General features: G+C 39.7%; 1 protein-coding gene across 3 annotated transcripts in view; it reads right to left on the bottom strand.

Annotated features, from left to right (window-relative positions):
* Window positions 1-13011, bottom strand: part of sik2b (salt-inducible kinase 2b) — a 94988-nt gene that overhangs the window by 32842 nt on the left and 49135 nt on the right. For 2 of the 3 annotated variants that reach the window (XM_057839977.1, XM_057839978.1), the window contains exons 5-6: window positions 6850-6974; window positions 6531-6654 (exon numbers count right to left, since the gene is read on the bottom strand). The exons of the other annotated variant lie outside the window; for it this stretch is intronic. In XM_057839977.1, the coding sequence (XP_057695960.1) occupies window positions 6531-6654; window positions 6850-6974 (249 nt within the window). The remainder of the gene's footprint in view (window positions 1-6530; window positions 6655-6849; window positions 6975-13011) is intronic. 3 annotated transcript variants of the gene reach the window in all.

The raw sequence follows: 13011 nt of genomic DNA, 5'->3' as shown, positions 1-13011 counted from the left end.
ACTGACATATTGCTTCTGGCCAGGACATTACACAACCACCATGACTCAAGTGCAGATGCATTCCAGTTAACATTCACAACTTCCAAGAGGTGTAGGATTAAACGAAGTGAAGAGGTACAGCACTCTACACTGAGGAGGTTCTTATCAAGGAGCTGGTACTTAATTAGTAATGCTTTATTAGTGGCTATTGGGGTGGGTGGAAAACTACAGGTTGACCAATATAGGATTTTCAAAGGCCCATGCAGGAAAAAAAAATCAGCCAATTGCCAATGTCTAAAGCCGAGACAGTGGTACCTCTACTTATGAAGGTCTCCACAAACAAAATTTTCAGGTTACGACACGCTTAAATGAGAAAATCTCGCCTCTTGTTAAGAAACAAATTTCAGGTGACGAGAGGCAAAAATACTATATAATACTATAAACGGTACGCACGTATACCTGCTTTAAGCTTTTAAATGTTGCAACATAACATTCTGATGCCCTATTGGTCATAATCTTTCCCATCATGCTTCCGTAATGGGATTCTTCTCTATTGGCCTACTGTTGATGACGTTTCAATTTGGGTGTTGCAGTATGATGACGTGTACAGCCGCGACGGTGTTATTGTTGTTTCACAACTCGACGTCTTAGCCAAAAGAACACAAGTCCCTTTTTTTGTCTCACAAAGTTTTTTTAAGCCCACGTACTGTTCACTGCATTAGTAGCACATTTAAGCACAGATCTCTTCACGTTTTTGTGTGGTGAAGAGTAAGATATGTGATAGGCACCACTGATCTCGAGAGGACATTGCCTCACTCAAAAGGTATGATTTTTTCTTTTTTCCTTTGCATTATGTTTTATCATCTACTTTACAGGTTTTAACAGTTAGTTTAGGTATGTAGAATGAGTCAAATGTGTTTGCCTGGTGTTTTATTCCGGTTTTACCCCGATTCTAAAATTTAATGTGGCTTTACAGTAGAGCTTAGAACAGATTAGAGCATTTACATTTAAAGCGCGTCTCTACTTATGGAATTTTCGGGTTAAGAGACTACTTCCAGAACCAATTAATGTTGTAAGTATAGGTACCACTGAATTTAATTATTTTTTTTCAAAAGCATGTTGCTAATGTAGGGAAAAACTCATTATATAAATAGTGGAGATTCACAGAAATCATCACCCAAACAATGAACATATCTTAACATTTTATATCGGCTCATATCGGCCATTGTTGAAAACAAAATCCACATATCGGCCTGTATCGGTCAGCCTTTACAAGAAAGATCATTACCCAAGCAGTGGACACAAATCATTCTATTATATCCGATACATATCGTCCAATATTAAAAAAAAAAATCCACAAACTGGCCTGATATATCAGCCGGCCAACATATGGGCTGACCTTTTTAAGAAAGATACTCCCCCAAACAGTGAAAATAACAGTTTTCCTATTATTCAATTCAATTAAATTCCTTTATAGTCATTGCAAGCCGAGCAAACAACGAAACTGGAAAAGCCACTCTGTGTTATAACTAGGGGTGTGACAAAATATCGAAATGGTGATATATCGTGATACTTGGTATCCCAAAAGGTTATCGATATGCTCCTGTCAAGAATGCAGATATCATTTTAAAAAGGTGTCAATGTTTAAAAAAAAAAAAAAAGAAAAGGAACCATCAAGTTGCTACCAAAATTTTCCACCATAATAGTGTCTCAGTTAACTCTAAGGCTGCCATTGACGGGGCTAGACGCCTAATCCATTTAGGCTGGGAACGTTCGTTCATTCAAAACCAGACCATTCATAGTCATTCGGTCCGATTTTCGGGGCCTTTGCAGGTCACTCGCTCTTCATTTTAGGGCATTTACAGCTCATTTCCTGTTGAGTTTGAGTCACTGCGTATTCATTTGGGTGATTGCTCACAGGTCACTTCCTGTTCTGTAACTCAAACAGGAAGTGTTTATAAAATACCCCAAATCAACAGGAAGTAACTGAAAATTAACAGGTACAGTATATATCTGCTGATCTTGAAAAAAGTCCATATATCGGCCTGATATACCTTGAGGAAAAAACCCACCCGAATATGTATCGATGCATAATTGACCACAACGTGAGGTCTCAGTTTGAAAACATTTTTTTATTAGTACCTTTGTGTTATACTGTAACATGTTAAGAGTCTGAAGAGGCTTTCCAGAGCTCATTATATTTAGCTCTAAATATGAATCCTGTAATCAATAACTTATTGTTGAGTGTATTCATTCATGATGAAGAAAACTTCCTTGATAACCCATCCTGAAGAACAAAACAGCTTAAAAGATGGGAATCTTTGGATTTATTGGACGGAAAAACAGCAACACTAATCAATTAGCCAATGCCAACCAAACAATTTAGAGCAATGACTAACAATTATTTTCCCTGACAATTTATGATGTAATAATACAAATGTTTCCTTAATTCAAGGAATTTTTGCATAAGATATTTTTTTCCAATATTTATCCTTGTTAAATTATGACAAACCAGAACATGTGATATGAATCTCAGGATCGTGATTCTTTTAGTCAAAACACACGACTTGAATAAAACTGATCAATTGCGTTCCATATTTGCTGTACTTGAGACAAATTGCTACAGATTACACATAAAATATGAATATTTTTGCAAAAAGCACACAAAGGTGACAACAGCAAATGCGAAAAGATCCTTTTGAAGACAGTCGGAAATATGAAGCATTTTGTAAATCTATTCATGTAGAAAATTCCTTATTTGAATCATGGACAATGCCTTAAGTTTTAATGATACTCAGGTTTACAGTTTCTGATCCATTTCAGCCACAATTTTCTGTAATGAGAGTCCAATGTGCACAAATAGAAACCCGTTGTTGGGTTGACGGTTCCGCTGGATAGCATAGCTCATGGGTCTTCTGTGGTGTGCCGACATACAGCTGTTGAATAGAGAGAATGGAGGCAGACCATGTTCACAGTGATGAGATGTTCTACAGAGTGTGAACTGGGCTGCGCCAGGCTATTTACTGGCTGGTGAGATAAGCAACTGAAGAACAGGCAACCGATTGGAGGAAGAACAGCATGTCCTTTTCTTAAATTTCAGGGACAGTTAGACTGACCAACATGTTCCTAAAATCTCGCCGAGTAATTGTTCTGAAGTACCCTCACAAAATACGCAGACCATTCTGGTTATGACCAGATAAACAGCATTTTAGAAATTATAAGCAAGTTGTGCTTGAGTCACACCCATACAAAAATTGGAAATATGCTTTTCTTTTCGACTGTGAAAAATCGGGGCAAGCATGGTAGGCATAGAGGCTTAAAGTGCCCGTGACACGAAAAAGCATGTTTACGGCAACTCATAATACACGCGGTATTTTATGCTCCTGAATGAAATGGACCGCTTGGATGTGTGTGGAAGCAATCGCTATATTTATTTAGTTTTTTTAATCCTGCGCCATGAAAATGAGTGACTTCCGGCAACAGTCTCGAGTTGAGAAAGAGGGTGCTGTGACGTGTACGGAGGAAGGAGTCCTCTTCACTATACAGCCGTACTGTTGTATGAGAAGGACTGAGGATTCAGCTGATTTTGCAGATTAATACGTTTATTTTTTGCATCACGCCAGCCAAACGGCTGCAGAAAAATCTTGCTGTACGAGGGAGAGGCGTGTGCTCCTTTTTGGGGTTTCAAAAGGTTCCCATTCACCGGTGGATATTGGCCAAAATAAGCCCTACTATTGTGGGACAATTGGACTTACAGGGAAGTGAGTAAACATCGTGTTTTGTATTATGTTAAATACTGGGATCATTTTAATATGTAGGTGGCTTGCATTTTGTGGCTGACATGCTCGTTGCCCCCTCAGCCTATGACCGGCGGCTTGTCACACATCCCCCCGCCGGGAGAGCACTATACTCGGGTTTTTCCCCTCTTCATGTGCCCGGCGTTCTGTCAAATTTTCCAACCGATCAGAAATTGCAACTTTGAAAGAAAAATAGCCGCGAATACAGCAATTACAAAGTAAACACTACAAACTTTCTTTAAATAAAGGACTACTTACATTTGATCATGGTTGGGCACGTAAAAAGCTCTCCTCATACACATTAGCCGCACGTGTTAGCTGCACAACAACTGCAGCCGCTCGCCTATGACTCTCTCTGGCTTTTTATGAATTCGCCGTGTAGTAAAGCATTATTTTGCCATATTCGTGTTGACTATTTGGCAGCTACACGCTCCTCCGACGCCGGCCAGCTGCTTCCCCGGCAAGCTCTCCTGTCCGTAGTAGCAGGGAAACGAGCTGTAAATTGCTCTCCGCGGGCGGTTTGCCGATGGGCAAAGACAATCACTACGCAGTCGTCATGTGAAATGATACGGGCTAGTTATGTGTGATTTTCCGCTTCGAAGACTTTGAAACATCACTCGGTTCGGGTTAGCATCTCGGCTAGCTGTCACGCCTCTTGGTTTCTTTACATTCTCCGAAGCCGGGGGAAGGGAAATGACATAATCCTATTTAGGTGGGATAAAATATCGGCGGGAGGTGCGACAGTAAAGGTGAAGTCGACAGTTTTGACCATTATGGAGTAATTTTGCCATGTCATCTTGAATAAATGCATTTTTATTATTTCATATTCCATTTAGCACAAGACTGTTATTTGTCATGACCATGCCATTCCTGTAAAAATATTGGAGTAGAGAGACTGAAACAATGACATTTTGCGCCTCTCTTCGTCGCGTTTTCCTCGTTGTGAATAATTCCCCCTCAATGGGCTGCATACTAAATCAGATGAAATCGTGGCTCCGCTGACGTCATCCACCTCTTGGGGACGCTAGAGCCCTATAATGGTAGGCGTGGCTAACCGGCAAATTAAAAGACTAATTTCTTGTCATCTGCGAATTGCTAAATTGTTGTATATAGTCGAATTGTCTCAAAATATGATTCTAATCTAATTCACATAATAATCCTATTTAAGACTTTTCTCCTGTCGTACACACTAACGCACACAGGAGGGTATCGAACGAATATGGTAGACAGAAAAACAAATGAGTTGTGCCAGAAATGTTACATGACTAGTGTCACAAAAGGGATACTGTACTTCAATTTTTTAATTAATCCCCTAGAGAAGTAGTAATGAACGGACCAAAAGCAAAAAATGTGTAACTATTCGTTCATTGTGATGTCTAGTCCTGTTTCCCCAAGCATCCCCAAACCATGACACTATTAAAGTTCAATATTTGAAAGTAGGGTTTCAAATACAGTGGTACCTCGACATATGATGGCTTCGACACACGATCTTTTCGACATCCGACGTAAAAGTTGACTGACCGTTTGTTTCAACATTTGACGACATGCTCGAAATACGACGATTTACGACAGCACCATAGTTTCTTTGTGTTCCCGCAAGACGGATGCTCGGCAGATTTTATTGTGAGAGAAATTAACACGGGTTCCAAGAAGGTTAGTGCAGTGGTAAAAAAAAAGGAAAAAGGTGATGCTTGCCATTTAAATGAAGATGTAAATGATAGAAAAACTATGAGCATGGTGTGCGCATCCCTGAACTGGCTTGACAATAGAAGAAGTAGAATGGTCTACTAGAAATAGCAGAATGTCTATGATCTCGACTATCTTCCTCCGACCTCCGTTTGCCAGTCTTTATAAGTTAAGGTGACAATTATTATTGTGGTAACATCGCCAAAGAAATCGCCAGCTTTGTCAGTTTTTTAATCATTTATTTCAGAACTTGTACAACACGTCTACTGTCCGCCGCAGTTGACGCCAACAACAAGAGAACATTAAAAGAGAAAGTACAATCTCGCGGTGCGTTCCGGTACAGCATGCAAAACACAGCCACCACTTTAGAACCCGATTAATAACATTATTACAGGAGTTATTATTATAATAATTATATTATTATTGAGATTTTTATTCATAATTTATTTGTTTTGCTATGTTTAATTGCCATTTGTAATAGTACCAGCAGTATTTATTAAGGATTTAGTGTAGGTTTTCGGGCTGTGGAACAAATTATTGGAACTATCATGTATTCTTATGGGAAAATCCTGCTCGACGTATGACCATTTGGACCTATGTCCTGGAACGGTTTAACTTTGTATGTAGAGGTACCACTTTATATCTTTGTGACACTAGTCCCGTAGGTTCACTAACACGCATCACAGAGAGGCAGACCGGCAAACATCTGGATGGTATCTTTGGGATTTGTCAGGTTATATAAAAAGCTCAAGCTTCAGACTTAAACTCTTCCTATTTAGCTAACATTGTCTCAAACAGTCCATTGTATTACAGTTAACAACACCCATTTACACTCAAACACCTGCGCACATTAGTGTGGAAATGTTTTCTATCATCGTATGCTCATCAAATGATTCAGCTAATTAACACATTGACCCCCTGAGAAGTTGCAATCCATCAAGAGTGCTAGCTTTGACCCAAGCAGGAAGGTGTGATATGTCACATTAAGAATAGACACATTCTTTGTCTTGACGACTGACATCATCAGCATGTATCTCAAGTCAACACTGGCTAAAAAGGGCTTCCTACCTTCTGTCATGAAGTAAGGGATGCGGAACCTTCCTTCCAGTACTCGTTGGCGGAGCACAGGCAGGGTGGGTCCGTCGAAAGGCAAAGCACCACAGACCAACACATACAGCACCACACCCATGCTCTGAAACAATCCGAAAAAAAGGTGAACATAAATTGACTGTTACTACATAAATAAAAAAAAATGAGGTTCCAAAGCAGCAAAACTGGCAGCAACAGTGGTAGTCAGCTATTTAAAATGTAATGGGGAAGGACTTGCAATGGAAAAGGGGCATTTGTAACTACATCATTCATGACACAACTCATGCACTTATCTCACCCAAATGTCCAATTGCGGGCCCTCATACTGTTGGCCCTCAAAAACCTCGGGAGCTGCGTAGGGGGGGCTGCCACACCATGTGGCCAAAGGTTCTCCAGGCTGGAAGAAGTTCCCAAATCCAAAATCTGCGGGATGATTTCAATATTGTGTGGTCACAAAAACAAAATTCGACTTTTGATTAGAGATCGACCGATATGGGTTTTTCCAGGACCGATACCGATTATTAGTAGTTAGAGGGGGCGATAACCATTTTTGGAGTAGATATTCATTTGCATTAAAGTGTAAACATTGGTGTAAAAAGTGGAATAATGCAAACACTAAACTTCATTGAAATGCTTAAAGCATGTTTACTGAATCACACAAATAGAAACTAATAGCTCCAGAAGTTCCTGAATTTCCTAGACTCAAAAACATCTCTTAAAAAGTTGAATAAAAGGTTAAATAAATAGCTCTCTGAAATCTTTCCACAGAAAAAGGAAAGCCCTGATGACCTTGTCGAAGTATCCTTGAGCAAGATACTAAACCCCACGTTGCTCCTGGTGCTGAGTCACCAGTAGGTAGATCAGGATATAGTGTGAAGCGCTAAGCCGAAGTAATCCAGTTTTAAATGTATTGTTTCATATTGGCCGGTCGGATTAAAAAGAAAAAAAAAAAGTCAAATATCCAAATCTCGGCGCCGATAATCGGCCGGGCCGATAATCGGTCTGTCTTTACTTTTGATACAAGAGATGCATGAAAATATTTCAATATAAATAATTGAAACCACAGCAAAATCCTAAAACATCAGTGAAGAGCATTTACCGCTGGACTTGACAAATTGTAGTGATTTTAAAAATTTTACGCACAATGTTTAATCTTCTTTGGGGTCAATGCCAATATAAAAGTGAATTTAAGGCAGGAGCAACTATGACGTTGCGTCAGGTATTGTCCTTCTGTCCTTAATACCACCCCATGAGCTACTGCAATTATTTGTCTTTCCACATAATAACAAATTGTTAATATTTTACAGAGTCACTAATAAACCACTTGAAGCAAGGACACTTAGCGTCTTTATGGAGAACTGTTTGCCATTTGCCAAACTGTCCCAAATGAAAATATATCCTTTCGTATTTTACAAGGTATCCTGTAATTTTTCTCACAGTGGTACACTATTTAACTATTATTTTCTTGTGTGTTGTGTGTAACATCTCCACACACCGTGTCAGTCGTTTTTTTTTTTCTCTTCAGAATGTAATATGCAACTGTAAACCACATATTTGTATGCTGAGCAAATAGATCCTCCAGATGAGGTCACTTTCGCCCCTAGACTCACATGAGCTCATCAAAGGCTTTGCTACAACTATCTACAGAGCATAACTGAAATATAGTATCGTAGTTAAAAAAAATACAATAAAAGCATAGCATGGCACAGTAGAAGTTCATCATACATGAAACACACACCTGGAGATTCCAGGCTACTTTTTAATCAAATTCAAGCTGTGGTAGCCCTCAAAAAAGCCTAAAGAAAGATTATTATTATAAGATATTTTTCCAGATTATACAAAAGAAGTGTTCATCCTGAACTTGTGATGAACACTGTTCTAGAATTCCTGTGGCCAAAGGGGGATAAAAAATGGTGGGAAAGAAACATCACAGGTCAGGATAATAAACTAGCATATTGTTCGCTTTTTGCCAATGCCATCCTGTGATTGTAATGGGACCCAAAATTAACAGAAGCAGAGGTTGGCACTTACTTTTAACCCTCTGCCGTCATGCTTTTTCCATTATTTGACAGTTACACAAACAAGGAAAAAAAGTACCGTAATTTCCCGAATATAAGGCGCACCCGTGTATAATGCGCACCCCAAATTTTGACACCATTAAATAGAAGAATACAAGAAAACAGAACTCGTGTACAGTTACAGAAATGTCATTTTACTGACTGGTGAAACACAGCACAAGCATAGCACATTGGTAGTTCAAAACATTACCATAAACTGACAATATTTACGGTAGTAATATGATTTGAAACTTCTCCAACTTACCAGAATCTAGGAGAAAACAAAACAGATGTGACTTTTCTTTTAAAGGCTGCTGTATCACTTGCTCGTTTCATCATGATGAATAGACGTTTCTTCCATGGATTGATACGGTAAAATGAAAGTGAGAATGTAAGTCGGAAATCCGTGAGAGCACATCGTTGTCAACACGACAGTAACAATAGGAACTATTGTTATTTGGGTTTGAGTTTCCCGAGGGACAGATATAGTTGACGGACACAGGAAGTCCGTGTGCTTACATTTGTTATGGTCCGAGTTGCGGAGCTGCAATAAACGTTGACTCAAATGAGTTCAAGAAACTAAATTCTGTGCTTTATGAAGAGTGAAAAAAGCTCAATTTAACACAGACGAAATCATTCGGCTGATTAGAGTGAAGTATTACCGAAACAAAATGGTGACGTCACGTACCGTAATGGTCGGCAACGGGTCGCCGCATACGTTTCTTCAACACAACGTGGCCGTGTCAATAAAAAAAATCGGTTTATATATATATAAGTAATATATATATATTTCTGTCTCCATCCATGTACCCGTTTATAATGCGCACCCTGATTTTACAAGTTGATTTTAGGGAAAAAAAGTGTGCGTTATATTCGGGAAATTACGGTAAATAATGGTCATCAGATTTAAAAAAAAAAAAAAAAAAAGTTTGGTTTACATAATCGGTTGAGATCAGGGATACACGACCCACATTTTTTTCAATTCCGATCTGATCCAGATACCTGAATGAGGATATCTGTTGACACCAATACAATATGTTTTTTTTGGCATTTCTGCTGAATATGTCTAGAAGAGCAATCTACTCTTTTTGTAACCCTCTCTGAAACAAATGTCTATACAGTGATCCCTCGGTTAATGCACCCCCCCCCCTCCAAATAATCGAAATCCGCGAAGTACTGGCTGGGTTTATTTACAGGATTATTTTTTTCTCCAATGTATTTATTCAGATTTATCACTGGAAAGACACAGTGGGGCAAATAAGTATTTAGTCAACCACTAATTGTGCAAGTTCTCCCACTTGAAAATATTAGAGAGGCCTGTATTAGTCAACATGGTTAAACCTCAACCATGAGGAACAGAATGGGGAAAAAAAGGAACAGAAAATCACATTGTTTGATTTTTAAATAATTTATTTGCAAATCATGGTAGAAAATAAGTATTTGGTCAATACCAAACGTTTATCTCAATGCTTTGTTATGTACCCTTTGTTGGCAATAACGGAGGCCAAACGTTTTCTGTAACTCTTCACAAGGTTTTCACACACTGTTGCTGGTATTTTGGCCCATTCCTCCATGCAGATCTCCTCTGGAGCAGTGATGTTTTGGGGCTGTCGTTGGGCAACAACTCCCTCAGCAGATTTTCGGTGGGGTTGAGACCTGGAGACTGGCTAGGCCACTCCAGGACCTTGAAATGCTCATACGAAGCCACTCCTTTGTTGCCCTGCCTGTGTGTTTGGAATCATTGTCATGCTGAAAGACCCAGCCATGTCTCATCTTCAATGCCCTTGCTGATGGAAGGAGATTTCCACTCAAAATCTCTCGATACAGGCCTCATTCATTCTTTCCTTTACACAGATCAGTCGTCCTGGTCCCTTCGCAGAAAAACAGCCCCAAAGCATGATGTTTCCACCCCCATGCTTCACAGTGGGTATGGTGCAATTCAGTATTCTTTTTCCTCCAAACAAGAGAACTTGTGTTTCTACCAAAAAGTTCTATTTTGGTTTCATCTGACCATAACATTCTCCCAGTCCCCTTCATCCAAATGCTCTCTAGCGAACCGCAGACGGGCCTGGACGTGTACTTTCTTCAGCAGGGGGACACGCCTGGCAGTGCAGGATTTGAGTCCCTGGCGGCGCATTGTGTATAGTAGCCTTTGTCACTGTAGTCCCAGCTCTCTGTAGGTCATTCACTAGGTCCCCCCCGTGTGGTTCTGGGATTTTTGCTCCCCGTTCTTGTTATCATTTTGACGCCACGGGGTGAGGAGGGAGTTGAAAGTCCGTGTTGCCCGACGACAGCCCCAAAACATCACGGCTCTAGAGGAGGGCTGCATGGAGGACTGGGCCAAAATACCAGCAACAGTGTGTGAAAAGCTTGTGAACAGTTACAGAAAACGTTTGGCTTCCGTTCTTGCCCACAAAGGGTAGATAACAAAGTATTGAAATGAACTTTTGGTATAGACCAAATACTTATTTTCCAATCTAATTTGGAAATAAATTCTTCAACATTCTTTTTCTTTTCATATTCTGGCTCTCATGGTTGAGGTTTACCCATGTTGACAATTACAGGCCTCTCTAATATTTTCAAGTGGGAGAACTTGCACAATTAGTGGTTGACTAAATACTTATTTGCTCCACTGTACATGTAAGACATGTTTTTCCCCAAAGTATAATTTAAATCCAAACAAAAAAAAAGTTTTAAACATGTTACTGTCCCACCGATTTTTAAACAACAGTAACGTAGCAAAAATGCTTGTCCCGATTAAAGGCTTCATTGAGTGAGTACACTGAAACCCGCTCACGCTCCTCACTTACAAACACACCAATCGCCACAGCACACTACCTCTAGTGTTTAACAAGCTAAACGAGCTCATACATTCGGCGCCTTTCAAGGTAGGCGCTCCAAAGGTTCTCTGGCAAGATCAAAGCTTCAGAGCTGTCACTCATCGTTAACTTTAACAAGCAGCTGATTGGTGAGCAAGAAAAGCAGCAGGAGGGAGAGGTGAGAGGTTGTACGTGATCACCTCGGGACATCTCTATAAAATACTGTGTTTAATTTTTTAATGGGAAAAAAATTCTGCGATGGACTGAGAGAGCAAGTTTGAAGAGCAAAGTAATGGGGTATCACTGTACATAAATACAGTACATATAGATTATTTCATGAGAATATTTTTGGTATCTGGTTAACTAATAAGATTGAGTCAATTCACCTCACCTTCACCTTTAATGCGGCCTGAAAAAAGCTAAAGTTATGTTTCATCCGAGAATGGGGATTTGACATCGATCCTCAAGGGGGTTGTTGCATAAAAAAAAAGAGTGTCTCTTGGTCAGCCACGAGAGCAGCACGAAGTACCTGGAGGGCTGGATATATATTTTCATCAATAAAGAAAAAAACAAAACAAAACAAAAAAACGGTCAAAAACGACCATATTCACTCGCGCTTAGCAGGTTTGCGTTTTTAACCCAGCCTCAACGTGCGCCAGTTGGTTATTAAAACCCCAAAATTACGTTTTATCCTGAAAGCAGGATTTTACCCCGATACTCTGGACCAGCAAGGTAGAAAATAGCACGTTTGTGACGGCCATGAGAGCAGTAAATTGTGCCTGCAGATCCAATGGTGTATTTTCATCCAAAAATGCCCGAAAATGAACAGAATAGGTCCCACCGTGCTGTGTGATGGTTTGTGCTTGTCACACTGCCTCAACGTGCCCCATTTTGGCCATTAAATCTGAAAATTAAATATCGCTTTACAAGCCGTATTCCAGCCGTAATCTCTGGGCCTGCATGGCCGAAATGTTGTAAAAGACTTGTGAACCGGTAAACCAACCGTCACTCAAGAATGTGGAGCCGAAATCAAACACTCCCCAAGTCGCATATTGGCAGTAAACGGAGCGTAATCACATTTGTGCGCTTTGAATGACGAGGCCAAAGGTCTTGCTCGAGGATCAGAAATTTTCACAGGTTGGCTTGATCAGATTTGTGAATTTAACTTTAATTAGAACCTGATACAGATACTGGATCACCTCATCACTAGGAGGAATCTGAAGGTAATACTTGTAACACTTGGCAACACACAAAAGAGTTCAACTGTTTTGTTCAGCATTAACGGTTAATGATGCTATCACAAACATGTGTGCATATCATGGTAGGACATTAAAACTTATTAAATTAATTCACAGACCACCCATACTAATTGCAACTATTTAATCGCAATCATTGGCAGGTCTTAAAATTCATTGCATCAACAGCAACCTATTGAACAACACAATACTTCCAAACTGCACAAAATTGGTATGAATTTTATGGTTTCTGTAAAACGATGAAATGAAACATGAACTGTGAAGATGATCATTACTACAACGAACAGGCAGCCGAGTGTTTTCAATTTACATAAGCAGGTTTCAGTCT

Source organism: Corythoichthys intestinalis, chromosome 6, assembly GCF_030265065.1.
Source record: "Corythoichthys intestinalis isolate RoL2023-P3 chromosome 6, ASM3026506v1, whole genome shotgun sequence".
Lineage (NCBI taxonomy): Eukaryota > Metazoa > Chordata > Actinopteri > Syngnathiformes > Syngnathidae > Corythoichthys > Corythoichthys intestinalis.
The sequence above is the reverse complement of the archived record's forward strand: the minus strand, read 5'-3'. Positions and strand labels throughout refer to the sequence as shown.